The 21,125-nt window shown below is 38.2% G+C and overlaps 1 protein-coding gene across 1 annotated transcript in view; it reads left to right on the top strand.

The window, feature by feature from the left end:
* LOC128739153 (phosphatidylinositol transfer protein alpha isoform) overlaps positions 1-21,125 on the top strand; it is a 43,082-nt gene that overhangs the window by 10,478 nt on the left and 11,479 nt on the right. The window contains exon 2 of the mRNA XM_053834570.1: positions 5,593-5,623. Within this exon, the coding sequence (XP_053690545.1) occupies positions 5,593-5,623 (31 nt within the window). The remainder of the gene's footprint in view (positions 1-5,592; positions 5,624-21,125) is intronic.

Genomic DNA, 21,125 nt, shown 5'->3' with positions numbered 1-21,125 from the left:
AGGTTTATTGTCAACAGTAAGATTAAAAAATGGTAGAAAATGTGAGAAAAATATGTTTAATGTTGTCTTGTATCGCTCTAGTGCTCAAACATTAAGTCTTTCAGTCGTGTCTTCACACCGTTTGTGTAAACTACTTTCTCAGCACATATATTTTACTTCATATGCGCCAAGTGTCAATAACTTCCGTTGATTGCGGTGGTAGTGTATCCAGCTTGCGAGAAGCTCTAGAATGACGTACATCGAAGAATCTGTCGTGGTGTTTACTATACTGGAATCTAAAAGCATATGATAATCACAAAAAAAAACGGAAGATTATGGGTACATTGATCAAACTTTGAAGTACACTAATTATGAAGGATTACGTAAGCAACTTATTACGGCACATGCTTTTAATGTCACAAATGTGTTCTTGAGAAAAAAAACGCTTCTGGTTTTAGTCATAACTTTAAGACCTATTTTTCATCAAGTAGTGTTACTGTTAAGACGTTTTACTGTATTTTAGTTCTGTCTTCAAGTACATTAGGACTAGACTCCTCCATATAAGTATGTTATCATATCCCATAATGTATAGAATGATTTTTGTTATTTCATTACGGGCAGTATCATAACTAACTCCGTATGCATGGCCTAGCAAACGACCCTATTAATCTAGTTGCTCAGCGCGAAACGTTGTAATTTCAAACTCATACAACGGTCGCCTTTTGACACGCAATTATTAACTGTGTATGTAGTTGTCGGATGAGAAAATGCTAAAAATAGCATTGTATACAAATAGAATCATGATTTTCATGGATCTCCCATCGGTTATAGAAATTGATAAGATGCTTTATGTTGACTGTAAGATTGTTGTGGTAGAAGTTCATCCATAGTGATCACTATTAGAGTATAATGTCTACTGCAATATACATATTGTTTCTGCTAAGATTTTTTTATAATATGAAGATTTCACATGATATCATGTGAATGCTGAGGAAAATTTATTCTAAATTATTTAATTTATTGGGTAAAAATCCACCGTCGAATTGTATGCAAATGATGAATTGTAGTAAAAGTGGCGTAAAAATATTGTTAATATTTCGTCTCAGGGTGAACAACGCTGATAAATGTAATGTTGCCAAAATCGAACGCTTTTAAATTTTCATTCTACTTTCAATATTGACTGTAAATCCAGTAAATTGAAGAGTTACAATGTATTATATCATCAAACATACTTTGAACTATCAGGATTGCATGCCTGAGCAGAACCAGAATAGAATGATCTCGTTCCAATGCATCTTAATATCGCATCAAAGTACTAGTTTCATCTATGCCAATGATTTTCTTCAAGTTTTATTACGAAATTTTGCACAGAACTGACCAAACCAAGCCAGAAATTACCCACGAGGCCTGCATAGTCTTGGAATGGCCAGTATTAGAATAAACCTTTTTGGGATGTCAGTTTTGTTCAAAACGGTGTGATAAAAACAGACGTTCCAAAAATGACGTGACGTACCGACACTGTATGAGATATCCCGTCAGACATAAGAGTTCCTTCTTCTGAGTGTATCTGTTATTAGTTTTTTTTGTATCTCTGTAATTTAAATCGTTTTTTGTCAAATAAATAGCACCTAGCTGAACGTTCACATGGAAGGTCACGGTGATCTCACTGTTTTGGTTGTTATTAAAGGCAACTAGGGAATTGCCTTTCCAAGACAATTAAGACTTATATATTGTCTCTTGTGCGCATTGTTACCGGTTACAGCCAATTAGCTATTAAGAAGATGTGGTAGCATAACATTACACAACACAATTGTATTCGTTAGGTTAATTATATTTATACGAATCAATTATACTCAAATTCTAGGTGGTAAAAAGAAAATCAGATGTTTATTTATAACAGTTGGCTACAATTAACGAATCTGTTCACTGCTCGTCAGTCAACTTGTCGACAGCAGCCAATCAGTTTGAATAGTACATTTCTTGAAAAATAACTATAATAGAACACGAAACAGATTATATTGCAGCACAACAATTCGTGCCATCGGGGTTCTATTGTCCAAGATACCTTTAAAACGATTATATGAGATTTTCTGCACGCCCGTCGTGTTCATCAGATTCAGCCTTCTAGAATTACACGAACGACTGAACAGCCGTCCTCCAATCACCTCGAACACCTGTTGAGCGGGCATCTTTCTCGACAGCGGATATGTTTCCTGCTCTGCTAGCTAAAGATAGTTTTGACTGCTCTTTCGTCAAGCATTCTGATCACATGCCCAGCCTAATGTACCTGCCGCGCTGCATTACTTTCACTATAGAAGCTTATTTGTGTACCTTGATGCAACGCAGTGTTCATGCTTCCTGTCCGTACAGAGTTATCGGCAGTATTAGTGTTCTATAGAGCGCTAGTTTGGTGCGAGTTTGCAAATTATGGAACATAAGCTGGTTGCGTGATCCGAGGAAAGCCCTATTCGCAGCTGCAACTCGTCGTTTGATTTCAAACCTTACGTTATTACTGCTTGTCACGAACCAATATATTTGAATTCCTCGACTACTCCAATTCATTTCCCATGGTCATCCAATTCCACCTCGGCCCAAATGCTTTTTGTATTCACGCATTCCATTCTCTGCCAACTAGGGTAACCAACGTATTTTGGACCCCATCAGCAGCTGTACATAATTTGGACACCTCCAGTAAAATCAAATGGAAGTGTCCAAATTATGTACAGTTGCTGAAAGGGTCCAAAATACGTTGGTTACCCTACCATGTATTTTGTTTGGGCAGTGTTGATGATGAGCTCCAACCTCGCTGTTTCCAGTGTAAAAGACCTAAAAGGCTCTTTCAAGTATCATTTGGGATCTCGTGATGGTGGTACCATTCCTCTGCAAGTTTCTCCTTTGTACTGCACTTTTCAAGGCAATGTGGATTAACAGATCCGTAAGAACGCATTTCCTTGCCGCAGTTTACACAACGACATGAAAGCGACCATGGTGTCATCCGCTATTCTGATACTTGATTTGGTATTTGGACCCATCTAACGTCATTCGAATCAGTTTTATCAGTTTTGTTGGACTCGGAAGACCACGTTCAAGCGTTATCTACTACAGCTTCGCTCGACTGCATCGTATACCGCCTTGAAATCCGCAAACACATGAAAATGAAAAGTCTGTAATTTATACCCCCGGAACTTATCTAGGTGCATAGTAAACATTCGGTCTGTCGTACATGGATCTTCTCGAAATCTCTTCGACGAAAGATTCCGCTAATAGTCTAAATCTAAAAAATAGGATACAGAAGAGCATTTTATACGCCGTATTGAGTTATGTAATGCCTCAATAGCCCACCACCTCTAGTTTCTGATAATAAATAACAGAACGGTTCGTATGGTGTCCTATTGTTCCTATAATCGAGTCGATATCTCTTATTGTACATCTACTCAACCACTCTGTACAACCACTCAATCATTCGTCCGGCACTCTTCAAAATTCGGTTAGGTTACCATCCTTTCCAGCAGCCTTGTCGTTCTTCATCTCACAGATTACTTTTAAAATTTGTGTTAACGTCGGTACGTTTCCTTCTTATCTGTGTGTTTGTTCATTTGATGTCCGCTGTGATTTGGGCAATTATTCCCCAGAAAAGCTTTTTTGCACCTAATTTGCATTAAAAGTATAAACTTCTACAGAAAGTTCAATATTGTGATATTTGAGATTGACGGAAATTTAAAGTTATTGAGCAAAACCTATCGCATGTCTGAAGAAAATTGTGGCATTGCATCGGAGAATGTGTCATGTTTATTTCCTTACCTAATATATTTTTCACATCCACATTACATTGAGAACAATCGAATATTGGGTTATTGAAAATAATTCATCAGCCCATTCAGTGTCAAACGTACTCTGTTTTCGGTACCATATATTTCAAGAGATATTCCACTGCTGCTGTCGCAATAACGCTTTATCGAATTTAACGAGTAGGTATTAATTTACATACTTTAGTAAGTGGTAAAAATTATTTACTGATGGCACCGAAACAGTAAATATTATCATTAATATGCGGATAGCACGTATATATACATGAAACCAATTAAGCAGTACAAAAAGTCATTAGAGACGTTATCAGCACTGTACCAGTAATATTACATCAAATCAGTGCTTCGTGTTGCTATTTGAAAACCAGTTTAACACTGAGCGCAGTTTTAACTGGGCTTTATTTTAATCGAAACCTACTTTCATCCAGTGAATAGCATGAGCTTCCATCAAAAAGTTTTGAAAATGATGCTCAATCATTCGTCGATTATGAAATATTTTATACATGTTACCTAACTAACTTGATTAATGATGACTTTTATTGTAAACAATTTACTTCAACAAGCTTTTGAGTAATAAAGTGATAGCTATTACTTTTTCGCTGCATCAATTCATCTTCGCAGCCAGCTGTTAAAATACAGGACAGCTGCAGGGCAAGCGCTGCGATCCTATTGACTCTTACAGCCTCTCTCAGCCGAGATTTGAACCTACCACGACGGGTTTGCTAGACAAGCGTCGTACCTCGAGGCCAAGTGGGAGGCTGTGCATCAGCATTGGTTGTAAAATGTTGACATTATTTTTTCTTTTAAAGTTATTGAGCTTCTTTTGGATAGTTTTTTCTCGTCGAGTCGATTTTCCAAAAAGTTACTGAAATACTTAGGTGTATAATTTTTTTCATCCACTATGGTTAGGTCGTTATAAATTTATTTAGTATAATCATAAATTTATATAATTATTCAATGACATTACGGTATTTGCACTCCACGCTGCGTGAAAACTCATTCCGTTTTTGTATTCAACATTATCTTCAACTTTATCTCAGTTATGCACTACTTTCCGATCTTCTATCTCGCTATTCGGTATCGGTCAATGAAAATAAATTAGCTGAAGGCTAAAGGCTCGAATATAAATAATCTACCTGTCTTTTAATTTTTTTCTGATCGCGTAGTGTCCGTAATGTTGCCATGATGTCTGGGTGAGAGAAACTGGATGAGAAATATTTTAGTCTCATTCACGCGTTGACGAAGGTGTGGGTGATGGTATATGTGATTCAGTCACGTCTCTTTTGGGACGTAAAAAATTGTTCGCCCTGTGTCAGCGTGCTCTTTGCTCTAACCACGGATATGGTAGTTCACTTTATGTGAATTTATGTGCTGAAGTAAAAATGCACGATGTACCCTGTCAGGCTACCTTTTCAATTATTCTTGAAATAGAAATATTCTTGAAACAACTAGCTAGTTTTTTTTTCTCACCGATCGGTGAAAATCCCACGTGTGCTGATGAAAAATAGTGCCGCAAGCAATAAAATCAATATACAATCACAAGCACAAACCAGCTGCGTTTTTATAGAAGGTACTTATTCGCATCGCGCTGGTCAATGCTTTAAATTGTTCAAATTCACAGGACTTTAAGGGTTTTTGCTTTTCTGTAGTTCCGGACATTTTTCGTATATACTTCATACTATAAATCCAAACTGAATGGATCAATAGTCTAAAACATTACATATTAACCAACAGCATTGTTGAAATTTGTTCAAATATTACTCAGTTTTTTTTTAATGCTCTTCATTTTGTTTTTCTATCGTTTTAGTCGAGTAACACTGCCACTGACGGTTGAAGAGGTAAGCGCTTTAGAATGCAGAAACTCAAAGCTAACTAGCTGATTACGGTGCAGACAACCCGCTGTAAGAGAATGGTGTTAGCTGGATGGCTTCTACTGTTTCCGGTGGCCACTGCAGATCTAACTTTTTGTATAAACATCGCACACATGCACTGCACTGGAGGTGTGGGTTGTTAAAATGAAACCAGAAAGCACTTCAATCGTTTTGAGTGAGTTTAAGATTTGCAGACAAGTTTCTAGTGGAATTGCGGGAAATGGAGCTAGATTTTGGCAGCGGTATTTACGGATAAAGAATGTTTATAAAATAAATTAGCTAAACTGATGAAGTTCAATGGGAAAGTCAGATTTGTTATTAGAAACTTTATTTCTTTCGTGGAACCAAAACCAAATGACACATTCCGCGGGCCGGTATACCAATCAGACATTTTATAAAAGTTGCTTTTAGCATAGTTGAATATTTTTCCATGATTGGGCAATGTTTGAACCTTTAAAAACTGCCATAATTGACATTCTAGCATTTTCGAAAGTTATATAAAACGTACATCGAAAATAAATGAAATTTACAAGAAATAAATGATTTTTCGTGATATTTTTAAAAATGTTGCTACAGTGCGCTAAAACATTTAATAATATCACTTGTTTTCGACCAACTTACAGAGGAATATATGCTGAATCCATTCCAAAAATAGTTTGGATGTAATTTTGCAGTTATTTTGTATTTCAAGTGGATTAAATAGGGCCATTTTTTTGCGTTGTAACGTCACGAAAAAGGTGTACTTTTTCGCTTTCGCAGAAAAGTACAAATTCGAACAATCTAATAATCCGTATTCTCTTTCTACTCAAAAATACCTTTAAAACGGTGCCTAAAGAATGAAGATAAGTTAAGTAGAACCTAAGTTACAACTGATTGAAGCTTGCGTTGTAACGTCACGGCGGGCAGCCGAACGGATCCAAAACAAGTGCGACATAAGTAATAGCATCAAAACCTATGTCTTAAGGTAATAGTTGCATAATAGTTGCTCCAGGAAAGTTTCTTCATTTAAAAAGCACTTTCTAGTGATGAAAAAACATTTGGACATTAGGGTGTCCCTAAGCAGATACAAAAATTGTTTTCTCTTTTTCAAGTCAGAAATGATTGCTGTCTACAGAAAATTTGTAGAAAAACTAATTTCAAGAAATTTCGTTGATTGCTGAAGGTTTCTATTTCTTACATGAAAGAAGTTATAGAGCCAAACTCTTAGGGACACCCTTAAAAATAGTTTTTTTTTCGATCTATCTCTTTAATAACACTTCGTACGCCTTTTAGATGTTCTAAGAAATTGGTAATCGAATTAAATTACACATTTTCGTCGAAAATAGTAGAGATCTATCTTTTTTCCTTTAGGAGCTATCCCTTGTTTCGTTTATTTCTACATGTTCACCTACGGTTGCCTTCATAATAACTTTTTTTAGATTTTCCACAGTGTTCTACCCTAAGTTGTACATGGTGGAATACAGCATAAATTGACTCACAAAAAACAAGTGAGTTTAGCTGCTCATAGCTGCTCTCCCTCGAGATACACCCCCTTGAAGAGTACATGTAAAAAAAAACAGTGATAGCTTCTAAAGGGAAAAAGATAGAGCTCTACTATTTCCGACAAAAATGGGCAATTTAATTAGATCACCAATTTCTTAGAACATTTGCAAGGCATACGAAGCGTTATTAAAGCGCTAAACAAAAAAAAACTATTTTTAAGGGTGTCCCTAAGAGTTTTTCTCTATAACTTTTTTCATGTAAGAAATAGAAATCTTCAGTATTCAACAAAGTTTCTTAAAATTAGTTTTGCTACAAGTTTTTTGTTGACAGCAATCATTTCTGACTTAAAATAAAGAAAATATTATTTGTATCTGCTTGAGGACACCCTAATGTCCGAATATTTATTCACCACTGGAAAGTGCATTTTAAATGAAGAAACTTTCTAGAAGCAACTATTATGCTATGTCTTAAGGTTTCGATGATATTACTTATGTCTCACTTTCTTAGAATTACTCCTACTGCGCGACGTAATTTGTGAACAACCCCAAAATTACGAAGTCAAAATGGTGTAAGACATACTAACAATACGTCTTTGGATTATCTGTTATATACAGAAGGCAGCAACAGCGATAATTAACGAATATGAACTGAATAGATTTTTCGTGACGTCACAACGGAGCTACGACCCTCTCTGTGTAAAACAGAGCGTTGTAACGTCACGAAAAGTAAAAGCTCGTTAAAAATTAACTTCACTGATTATCGGAATTCTGTACATGGCAAGTTGTTCAGTATTCATCTCTTATCAAATCATAGAACAAAGTTTTTAGATAAAATTTGAAAGAGAGCAGAATTTTCATGTTTTTGAACAGAAGAACCAACAGACGAATTTCTGGCGCGTTGTAACGTCACGTTACATATTTGCTTTCCAAAACAATCTAGGTAAAGCAAATGCTATTAATTTGTACACTTTTAATAGGAAATTTTATGCTCTTTCCAAATATATAATAATATTTGGGGGTTTCTCAACGATTTTCCCAGCTGAAGCACAAATACTGTGCAAAGAAGAGTCAAAACGTTGTAACGTCACGGCGGAATGTGTCAAATGAATATTGAAATTTGTTTCTTACATTCAAAAAAGTGAAAGCGCTTTGGTGTTAGAACCAGTTTGGTAACAACACGCGGTGTTTCTTTGGTAACAACACGCGCTACTAACTTTTTTGACAGCTTGAAATCGTCGCAAAAGGAATCTGCTTGGCTGTATGTACGTTATAAGTATATATTTTGCTTGTCTAGCACGTAAGCTATTGAATTACTTGACAAAATAAACGATATTTCTCGGGTACTTTTTTATTTCGACGTATCTGCAAATGAGAGATTCTCTTCGTGTCTGCTCTCATCCGCTACGGCGATACTAATCATTAAAAAGAAAATTTTCAAAACATTTGACTAGCTAGTGACTCCGGCAACCGATTCATGCAAAGCTGATGTATTAAAATGCATTAGTATCGCCGTAAACAGCGCAAGAGAGGAGGCACGAAGAGAATCACTCATTTGCAGATACGTCGAAATGAAAAAGTACCCGAGATTTGCCCTCGCGACGATTCTGGCGACGGTTTTGCCCGCAACGGTTATAATTCATCGCGTACGAAAGGGTGGGAAATTAGCAATATTACAAATGATTTAACCACTAAATTGACTGCTTGAATTGAGCATCCCGAGCAGACACGGAAGGCAAAGTAATATGTATCAAACTGTGTTATAGAAATCGAACACATCAAAATTTGGTCTTGTTTTGGCTGACAGTTGGTAAAAGAATAACTACTTGTGTTATTTGAATAACAAAGTAATAACATGACGGTATTTAGAGTTTGGAATAACATATTTTAGTATTATTAGGGTATTGAATATCAAGTGCAGTAGCCAAGGATGGTTCGATCACTTCGACTCAATTTTGATTCATTTGACAGTACCGTCTAAGCCGAGCAAAATTTGACAAAGTTGTTTGTGGGACATTTGTAGAACTAGTTATTATCTACAATTTTGCTGAACAAAGTTTTGCTGTACCGTTTGTACTTACGATGCTACAATGCTAGTACCGTCAAATGGGGTAACTTGCAACAGCGGGGTAACATGCAACAACGGTATATCAATCCAATTAACTGTACTTTTTGATCTGTTACTTTAATTTTTAAACTATATCAGTCACTGATATAGTTGGCTGGTAAATGGCTTGGTAATGCGTACCATCGGTGCCTTGTGCACTGGGCATAAAATAGACCCCACAGTGGTTCATAGCCTCTTACCTAGCAACTCCTACCCCAACCTCCTCGTGGTACCAGCCGGGATACGAGCAACCTCGGGTGGAGATCGGGTAACCAACCCCGGTGGAAACCAAGGTCGTATGCTGACAGGGGGGGAGGGCTCCTTCGAGCTACGTTGGCCCTCCGGCGATACTGTGGGGTTGGTTGCGGGCTTTGCAAGCCTGAACCACTAAAAAAACCAAAGCAATGGACTCCGTAAGTAATAATAATAACTCTAATCGGAACAATCGGCAAAGACCCAGGCGACGAAAACGGACTAACGATTGGAAATTAGGAACATGGAACTGTCGGTCTCTAAATTTCCTCGGAAGTACCCACGTGCTTTCTAAAGAAGTGAAGAGCCGCAAGTTCGACATCGTAGCGCTGCAGGAGGTATGCTGGAAAGGAACGATGGTACGTACGTATAGAGATGGTCATACCATCTACCAGAGCTGCGGCAATACACACGAGCTGGGCACAGCTTTTATAGTGATGGGCGAGATGCAGAAGCGGGTGATCGGGTGGTGGCCGATCAACCCCCGAATGTGCAGATTAAGAATCAAGGGCCGATTCTTCAATATAAGCATAATTAACGTGCACAGCCCCCACCTCGGAAGTACCGATGATGACAAAGACGAATTTTACGCGCAGTTGGAGCGTGAATACGACCGCTGCCCAAGACATGATGTCAAAATTATCATCGGGGACTGTAATGCTCAGGTTGGTCAGGAGGAGGAATTCAAACCGGTGATTGGACGGTTCAGCGCTCACCCGCAAACGAACGAAAACGGCCTAAGACTTGTCGACTTCGCCGCCTCCAAGAACATGGCCATACGTAGTACCTTCTTCCAGCATAACCTCTACCATCGGTACACCTGGAGATCACCCAACCAGACAGAATCACAAATCGACCACGTTCTGATAGATGGTCGGCACTTTTCAGACATTATCGACGTCAGAACCTATCCGGGCGCTAACATTGATTCGGACCACTACCTAGTGATGGTAAGGATACGTCAAAAACTATCTGTTGTGAACAACATACGATACCGCCGCCCGCCACGGTATAATCTAGCGCGACTGAAGCAACCAGAGGTCGCCGAAAGCTACGCGTTATCTCTCGAAACCGCGCTGCCGGAAGAGGGAGAGCTGGATGAAGCCCCTCTTGAAGACTGTTGGAATGCCGTGAAAACAGCCATTAACAGCGTAGCGGAGAACGTCCTAGGCAGTGTGGCACCGAATCGACGTAACGAATGGTTTGACGAGGAATGCCAGCAGATATTGGATGAGAAGAACGCAGCGCGGGTACAAATGCTGCGTAGAGTCACCCGTCAGAACGTGGAGCGATACAAACAGAAGCGGAGGCAGCAAACCCGACTCTTCAAGGAAAAGAAGCGCCACCAAGAGGAGAAGGAGTGCGAAGAACTCGAACAGCTGTACCGCTTTCACGACACACGGAAGTTCTATCAGAAACTCAACGGATCTCGCAAAGGCTTTGTGCCGCGGGCCGAAATGTGCAGAGATAAAGATGGAGGTATCTTGACTGATGACCGTGCGGTGATCGAAAGGTGGAAGCAGCACTACGATGAACACCTGAATGGCGTGCAGGCGGAAGACCATGATAGCGGAGAAAGTGACCACATTGGTGCAGCAAGCGACGAAGATGTGCCACCCCCATCGATAAGGGAAGTTAAAGAAGCCATCCAGCGGCTGAAGAACAACAAAGCAGCGGGAAAGGATGGCATTGGAGCGGAACTTATTAAAATGGGCCCGGACAAGTTGGCCAGCTGTCTGCATCAACTGATTGTCAAGATTTGGGATACGGAACGACTACCGGAGGAGTGGAAAGACGGGGTTATCTGCCCTATCTACAAGAAAGGTGATAAGCTGGATTGTGAGAACTACCGAGCCATCACTATCCTGAATGCCGCCTACAAAGTGCTGTCCCAAGTCCTCTTTCATCGACTATCGCCAATAGCCAATAGATTTGTGGGAAGTTACCAGGCCGGCTTCATGGAGGGTCGGTCTACAACAGACCAAATCTTCACCCTGCGGCAGATCCTCCAGAAGTGCCGCGAATTCCGAGTCCCCACGCACCACCTGTTCATCGATTTCAAAGCCGCATATGATAGCGTAAACCGACAAGAGCTATGGAAAATTTTGGACGAAAACGGCTTTCCGGGTAAGCTTACTAGACTTATCATGGCTACGATGGATGGGATCCAGTGCTGTGTGAGAATCTCGGGTGGATTGTCGGACCCATTCGAATCTCGCAGGGGACTTCGACAAGGAGATGGTCTTTCCTGCCTGCTATTCAACATTGCGCTTGAAGGTGTTATAAGGCGAGCGGCGATCGAAATGCGGGGCACGATTTTCAATAAATCCAGTCAATTTATCTGCTTTGCTGACGACGTGGATGCTGTCGGCAGAACATTTGAGGCGGTGGAAGATCAGTACACCAGACTGAAACGCGAAGCAGAGAAGATTGGATTGCAGATAAATACGTCTAAAACGAAGTATATGCTGGCGGGCGGGACCGAGCGCGACAGGGCTCGCTTGGGCAGCACCGTGGTAATCGACGGGGATGAGTTCGAGGTAGTCGACGAGTTCGTATACCTTGGCTCGCTGGCAACAGAGGACAACAATACCAGCCGTGAGATTAAAAGACGTATTATCAGCGGAAGTCGGGCCTACTACGGACTCCACAAACACTTGCGGTCGAACAATCTGAGCCCCCGTACAAAGTGCACATTGTACAAAACGCTAATTAGACCGGTTGTCCTCTACGGGCACGAAACGTGGACATTGCTAGAAGAGGACCTACGAGCACTCGGAGTTTTCGAACGGCGGGTGCTAAGAACCATCTTTGGCGGAGTGCAAGAGAACGGTGTATGGAGGCGAAGAATGAACCACGAGCTCGCGCGTCTCTACGGCGAACCAAGTATTCAGAAAGTGGTTAAAGCTGGACGGATACGTTGGGCAAGACATGTTGCTAGAATGCCGGACAGCTATCCTGCAAAAATGGTTTTCGCATCAAATCCGGTAGGAACAAGACGAAGAGGGGCACAGCGAGCGAGGTGGCAAGACCAGGTGGAGCGAGATCTGGCAAGCACTGGGTGCCCGCGGAACTGGAGATCAGTTGCCATGGACCGAAACAGATGGAGAAATTATACTGCGCAGGCCTTGTCATAAGACGTTAGGCCAATTAAGTAAGTAAGTAAGTAATCAGTCACTGAATCTTGTTTTTAATAGTTCAAAGAAGCCTTAGTTACTGTTATGTTGATTGTTTGCTATTTCGGTGATTTTTAAAAAATCCCACAAGATGATGTCAAATTCTTCGTCAATTTTTCGTCTGTGAAACTTTTGTGTCCCCCACAGCACTTCAAATAAAAGAAGCTTAACATACATTTTTTATAGTAAAATGAATATAAGGAAACAAAATAATTGATTTATGATGACTAATTTTATTTATCCTGCTTGTTACCACATTATTCATAAAACAAGTACTTAAACGGGGTAACTTGCAACAGCTGGTAGATATAAAAAGCTGTGTTCTGTTAGCTTCACGAGGCAAGCTATATTCAATTTTGCATCAAGCAATACTAAAGCACAACTGAAGAGTGTAAGATATTTTCGGAAAGTCGGAAATTTGCCAGTTTTTCTCTGGATATACCGAAAATGGCCATAGAAGAGGCTAATAAGAAAATATCCTCACTGAGAGAAATCGACCAGCAATATAACAGTGTCTAATGACGATCACTCATAACGTAATGAACATTAATATATTACGTAACCAAGATATCGATGATTTTTAACTCCCTCGCTCCACTTCGTGACGCGATTTTGCGTAGTGGATATATACGACGTGTAATGAGTTGTTCCCACAACTCCCGCTCCCCTCAGTGCATTACGTAATATGTGAATGGTCCTTAAAGAAGACAGCTCAATCGAATTCAGACAAGGAATATCAACTGCAAGAATAATATGAAAAGTTTAATTCGTATATTCCAGTACGTGGCTCATTAATTATTTTCACCAACGTGACATAGGACGTTTATGCGTATATTCATTGCAAAAGCATTAAAAATCGCACGTCGGATTATCATTTGCATATTCAAGTCAAAAGAAACTCATACAAATCATTAAATTCGTTCAATTTCCAAAATCTATTGCTTGTTGCAAGTTACCCCGTTTAAGGGGTTACTAGTAACAAATTAGTTAAAAAATTCTACAACAGCCAATATTAATCGCAAATTTTTTCTCAATATTTGAAATTGTTCTATCCTAGACCTAATAACTTTGTATTAATTAAATGTCCTCACATGTACTACAGCTAGGTTCTTACTTGCACTCATAGTTGAGAACTGTTGCACGTTACCCCGTTTTACGGTACCTCAATAGTGACTAAATGAAGGTTTATTTCATTTCATTACAACCTTAAATACAGCAAAACTTTATTCAGCAAAATTGTTGATAATAACTAGTTCTACAAATGTGCCATATGAAACTTTGTCAAATTTTGCTCGGCTGAGACGGTACTGTCAAATGAATCAAAATTGAGTCGAAGTGATCGAACCATCCTTGGCTTCTGCATTTGATATTCAATACCTTAATAATACTAAAATATGTTATTCCAAACTGTAAATACCGTCATGTTATTACTTTGTTATTCAAATAACACAAGTAGAATTATAAAAAAAACATTTTATAAAATATATCTAATGTCTCCTGGTCGGTGTTAAGTCTGACCCAAACAAGTTCAATAATGTGATTTTGAGACAAACGCGTTCAAAGTTTGCTGCTCTGTATGATTTATAGCGATCAATCGTTCAAAATCAATCTCACAACTCTGGCTGTTTGGAACATTTATGTAGTCTGATTAGAGTGAAATGTAGAAAATTAAAACATTCTTGATCGTTTACTGTCATTAACTCATTTTTTTAAATTTTGCGACTTGGTCCGGTCTGATTTAACACCGACCATTTTAAAGTCAGAATAAGATATGATAACACAATCACTCTTAAATACCTTTGGACACTTTACTTTTTGTTCTTACAAAGTATAAAAATTACCTTCGTGCCGACCGGTTTCGGGTAAGTAGTTACCCATCTGCGGGACCGAGTCCAACGTAGATGGGTAACTACTTACCCGAAACCGGTCGGCACGAAGGTTATTTCATACTTTGTAAGAACAAAAAGTAAAGTGTCCAAAGGTATTTAAGAGTCATTCTAGTTCTTACGTTAGCACGACTACGTAATTGAAGTTATAACACAATCAGTTATTAAACTCATCTTACTACCAATGTTCTAAATATCTATTCAATAACAAAATGTGTTATCAATATATCTCCATATCTACTCAATAACAAAATATAGCATTATACTATACTAGGTATATCATAGTATATATATACTAGGGTAGATGCTCCAGTAGTTGTGGTAGTACCAGTAGTGGTGGAAACTCGAAATATATCATAATTTTGGCGGATTTCGAGATAATTTCAGTTTTCTATTGTTAAATATTTATTTGTTAACAGTTTTATCTAAGATACACAGTTAAAATTCAAGAGCCTGGTGCAAAAATTACAAATTTCTTTTCAGCAGTCCAATAGAGTGCAATTGCTTAAGAAATTCGTAACAATCCATAGCATTTTAACAAGCCTACGTTGTTATCCACATGCTGCCATGCTCATTGCAAGCGTTGCTAAGGCGGTAAACAACATTCCACTATTATAGGCAAATTTTCCACTATTATAGGAACATTACCACTACTTTAGGAGCACATACTAATGTCAGGAAAATCAATATTTTAGATATATTAACCAGCAGAATGGTATAATTTTGGTATGTATTTAAAGCCAACACTATGGTGCACCATATTATCATGTAGTTCAATTGAAAACTGATGAATTGAGCGTTTAAATTGTCTTTACACACTACCCCCCGACATAATCCCTCCATTACTGGAGCATCTACCCTAAGTATATATAGCTTTAAAATTCAATCAAAGTGTAAAATTTAGCTTTTATTCCTTTACCTTGAGTTTTTCCGAAATTTACAATGTATGTCATTCAGTTCAGTTCAGTGAAGATTTCCAGTTCAGCTGCCGAAATTACTTCAAAAAACTAGAACCGCTTGAATTAAAAAAATCCTAAAACCTTCATTCCGCTAAACGCTAGCTTCTTTTCAAATGTTTCTCCGATCCAAACACTAGAACTAACACAGGTGAGTTTTCAAAAGGTAAACAAGTGTTAATTTTTGCTAGACATGACAATGACATCATTGATATATTGCCGATCGTAAATCGAATTATATCTGCCAAATGAATGTGCCAAAAACAAGTTTGAAATAATTTTTTTTGCGTGCGCTTTAAAAAATTATGCTCCAAAAACTTTGTCTGATGTATCGTTAATTTTGAAACATCCTATCCCAATATATTTATATAAACGTGAACGAACATCGACATCAGCGTTACACAGCAAATTATGCTTTACATAGTGGTAAGAAGATCTCGAATCATCATTTTTTATGGGTGGCAATCAATACAGCGCATTTTACGTCATAATGCGACCACAGCTGTTGAGTTGTTAGACCGAGGAGATTAACACATAAACAGCAGCAATGTGTATTGATAGGCAATGATATCAAACAATTTCCGCACGATGTAGCCAATCCCTTACTACAAAGTTCAATTGGTATTTAGTTTGAATTTAGGGGATTGGTTAAAAATGGTCATGCTGATTATAATTATGGTGATGGTTTGTAGGTAATCTGAATTGATGATAAGAATGGTTATCATCGAACCACTTCAGTAAGATACTCTTAGAAATAGGTACATCCTTAATACAAGCACGCTGTGAACGTTGAATTTTATAATGCATTACGAATGTGTAACGAATCAGTAAGTAGCAATGTGACAGCGATTCAACTTATTTGGAGCGTTAATTTGCTAGCTGCCGTGAATCTGAGTGTACGATCTGATCTGTACGAGATCTGCATGAGTAAGCTTTTGTTTTGCTCCTGCGATGGTTAGCATTCCCAGCAGTAAGCTTTGCATGTTTTTCCTTTTGTGTACGATTTTAGTGAGAAACACATTCGTTATCAAAAGCATATGGTCAGCTCAGCAGTGGCATTTTAAGGAGTTGACTATCAAAATTACACAATAGCCGAATTTAACAAGAATGTTCTAAAGTTAAAATTAAAAAAAAAAATTAGCAGACCGTCAATTGGGAGTCTATCTCAGGAAAAGTCACTTCAAACGCAAAGTAAGTTGAATAAGTTACCACAACAAGTAAAAGTAAGTTTAAGAGGAAATATTTATCTTTAACATCGCCTGAAGCTCTAGTGTACAGGTTTTTGGTAATATTGAACTGTGCATAATTTCCTGTAACGCATTTATGTTTGATTCATACCAATAACATTTTCTTGAATGAATTTTATCAATTTTATATTGAACTAGCTGACCCGAGAAACTTCGTATTGCCACAAATTAAACTGGGTTGTCCTAAATCTTGGATCACCTTTATCACATTCTCGAGTTTTGCAAGGAGTTCATGGATGTTTTAATATACAAATTTTCCTCACAGTAAAATAGAAAACAACTCCCCCCATTGCTTAGCCTGATAAAATAAAGCGGATAGCATTTAAATATTCGCCATCATTACAAACCATTTCGCCGAATACCATTTTGCGGAACACCAATTCTCGGTTGACCATCACGGGGAATGTAGAGTTTCGCAGAATACCATTTCGCGAAAAACTTTACACGGGATGTACCAGTTCACGGAAAATCTTTTCGTAGAAAGTACCATTTCGCAGGGGTGGCCCAACTGAAGAAAAGTAATAGAGGTCAGTAAATCTAGGAAAATAAATAAACCTAGATAGAGGTGATCTATACGGGGGGCTGTCCTCCCCCCCCCCCCTCCGCAGTGGCCGGCGCTTCCGACAGCAGATCGCCGGCAACACTCGCGACCTGTGTCCGTCTAGCCCTGAATCATCTAATGTTACTATCAATAGTTTCTGGTGGTCTTGTTATTGACTAATGTTTTATGAGAGTCTAAAATTTCTCGAGTTCGATTAGTTTTTGAGTTACGCCAAAATTTCTGTTTTATTTGTATGACAGTCCTTATCCCCTACCACAGGGGTGAGGGGTCTCAAACCATCATAAAAAAAAATTCCTGCCTCAAAAACCCCCCACATGCCAAATTTGATTCCATTTGCTTGATTAGTTTTCTAGTTCTGAGGATATTTGTATTTCATTTGAATAGGAACTCATTCTCCCTATATTGAAGGAGGGAGGGGTCATAATTCCCCTCCTAAAAAGGAGAGGGATCCTAATTCATCATAGAAAAAATTCTTGCCTCCAAAAACACCCACATGCCAAATATGGTTCCAATTGATTGATTAGTTCTCGAACTATGAGGAAATTTGTATTTCATTTATATAGGAGCCCCCTCCTAAAGTGGGGAGGGGTTCTAATTTACCACAGAAAAAATTCTTGTCTCTAAAAGCCTTCACATGCCAAATTTGGTTCCATTTGTTTGATTAGTTCTCGAGTTATGAAGAAATTTGCATTTTATTTGTATGGAAGCCCCTCCTCTTAAAGAGAAGAGGGGTCATAATTCCCCTCCTAAAGAGGGGAGGGGTCTCATTTCACCATAGAAAAAATTCTTGCCTCCAAAAACAACCACTTGCCAAATATGGTTCCAATTGATTGATTAGTTCTTGAATTATGAGGAAATTTGTATTTCATTTGTATAGGATCCCCCCCGTCCTAAAGTGGGGAGGGGTTCTAATTCACCACAGAAAACATTCTTGCCTCCAAAAGCCTTCACATGCCAAATTTGGTTCCATTTGCTTGATTAGTTCTCGAGTTATGAAGAAATTTGCATTTTATTTGTAAGCGGGTTAAAATTTTGTTCCAGTTGCTTGATTAATTCTCGAGTTATGCAGAAATTTGTGTTTCATTTGTATGGGAGCCCCCCCCCTCCTCTTAGTGGGGGGAGGGGTCTCTAACCATCATAGGAACCTTCCCGGGTCCCAAAAACCTCTACATGCAACTTTTCAGTTCAGTGAAAAGTTTTCACGCCGTTTGGTTCAGTAGTTTTCGATTTTATAAGGAGCATCCCGACAAGCAGACAGACAGAAATCCATTTTTATAGGTATAGATAACTTTTTTCTTTTCTTTTCAACGACGTATAGCAGTCGGCTTTTTACTTTTCTGTTGGGGAAGAATAAATGCTTAATGCGAGAAATGAAGATTCAGGCAAACTGAAAATTCTTGATATTAGGCCAAAAATATAGACTTAGCGAAGGTGAGAGTCGAACTAACAGCTCCCAATCTCTAGTTGAGCGTGTTGTTTAACCAATTACACCACTAATTGGCCTAATATCAAGAATTTTCAGTTTGCCTGAATCTTCATTTCTCGCATTAAGCATTTATTCTTCCCCAACGGTATAGATAACTTTTAAACGGTAAAACCAATTCTAATGAAATTTCGCAGATATATTCACAATGTTAAAACCTCCCATTTGATGCCAAAAGAATTGAAACTAGATGAATTATCGTGGTTAACATAGTTATAAATTATTGTAAATTTCAATGTGTTGTAAACGATTACTCATAACCTTCGATTTACACGTCCAATCAAAAAATAATTCAATAGTGATATAAAAGGCTATATTACCTTTAGCATAAGCATAGGATACCACCCGTGTGCTGCCACTCCGTTATTGACCAGGACTGATGAACATTGCAAAATGATAGTTGGAAAAACCATGCTAGAGGCAGCAGGATATTCCTCATTGTGCTAAAAAAAGGCTATAGGTATTACCTTTCAAAGGAAATTAATGGTGCATAAATTGGTTGGGCCATCTCTGAGATACTGGTCTACTTTTGGGGTTACATAAGTCACTCGCAACACGATTTTGTCGAGTAACTCGACGAGTCAACCGCTAAAAAGCTAGTTACTTAACTGTCAGGAAGTAACGCCTGAGCTTGCTTTGTGTTGATCGTTTATGAAGCCGCAGTGCTGTCCGTTTTTTCCGTACTCGACACTCAACAATGACTGACTCAAGTCGAGTAGCTCGACGTGGTAACCCATAAACTTCATTACATGCGAAGTGACTGAGAAAATGTTCGAAGATGTAATCGATTCACAAAGTCGGAGGTCTCCTATAAAGCAAATTGGCAATTCCATAAAATAATAGACCGAAATTGAAAATTTAAAGTTTATGCATATACTCAATTCGTCTCATATAAAGCAAATTGGCAATTCCATAAAATAATAGATCGAAATTGAAAATTTAAAGTTGAAAATACTCAATTTTACTTTTCGAATGAGTTTAAAATAACTTATTTGCTATTCGTTTAGGGTAGATGATCCATTAGTTGCGCTACTAAGCACAATATAACTTCATTTTGCTTGTTTATTGAGGTATATGCTTGTGGGATATAAATTTATCAAATACAAGGTATTTGTCACAAGGCAAGACAATTGCTTTCGTTGTACGAGAAGCTTTATAAAGAAAAAATAAATTTTCCGATTCAATTATATTGTACCAACAGTTGCGCTAATGTTTCCTTAATTAAGTTTGATGTTCCTTTAATTGTGGTATTCCATATACATTGCTAGGTTGCTAAGTGAAAGAACATCGTAGCAAAACTATAGATGAGCGCCTATAGTTGTGCGCTTCAACTGCGCGTTGGATTTTGGAAAATTAACATTTTAGCAAATAATGCTTTAATTTTAAATGGTGTAGTCCAACTACCAATACTTCTAAAAACCTGTTTTATATAATGAATGGAATTGTTTTATCTAAACTGCTACGGTGACGAAAATATGCATTAATAATGAATAGCAGCGCAACTATTGGTACTACCACAACTATTGGATCAAGTACCCTATACAGGATGATTGTGAGGAACGTGCTGCTCGAGCCAAAGATGCTGATACCCTATACAGGAATAAATGCAAGCATAATTCAATGTTAGTTATGTTTTCAACAATAATTGTTTATTTTTTATTTATTTATTTACAAGTGTTCGACTAATTCGTACAGACTCTCCCTACATAGGTATTACTTATTCTATGTTTAAAGGTTATTTTACTAATGTTAAAATCATAGCACTCTGAGATATTGTCAAACTCTCTACAGCAAACGTTAAACGGATTAGTTTGGGCATTTTGAGTACGATACACAGGAAGTCGAAGGAAATGAGGCTGGCGAGTAGGCCTTGGAGGCACGTTGATTGGAACACGGCTCAGCAAGTCGGGGCAGTCGATATTATTGCCAAGAAGGTCGAAAACAAAAAGCCGTTGCAGCAGTATCCTTCTAGTTCCTTCTAGTCTAGTTCGATTCGATTTATTTGCACAGCATGATAAGGTTGTAAGTCATCAAATAATAATCAAGTGTCTGAATCAGAATGGCATTTGTTTTTATGCATACGTAGATCATCGGTTACTTACTCGAATGTTGAAGAATCAATAATAAAAGAAAAATGAAACATTAAAAACGATAAGCAATCACATTTTATACTCATGTTTCAGCTGACAAAAGCTATGAGTTATCAACTCACCATTATCGGCTCCAATATTTACCAAACCAGAAATAGTTGGAGTCGTGTTGCAGGTCTTTAGTGGGCCTTCAACCATTTCCCGATTCATAGTACGCAATTTCAAATATGAT

This window comes from Sabethes cyaneus, chromosome 3 (assembly GCF_943734655.1).
Source record: "Sabethes cyaneus chromosome 3, idSabCyanKW18_F2, whole genome shotgun sequence".
In the NCBI taxonomy this organism is placed as follows: Eukaryota; Metazoa; Arthropoda; class Insecta; order Diptera; family Culicidae; genus Sabethes; species Sabethes cyaneus.
The sequence above is the reverse complement of the archived record's forward strand: the minus strand, read 5'-3'. Positions and strand labels throughout refer to the sequence as shown.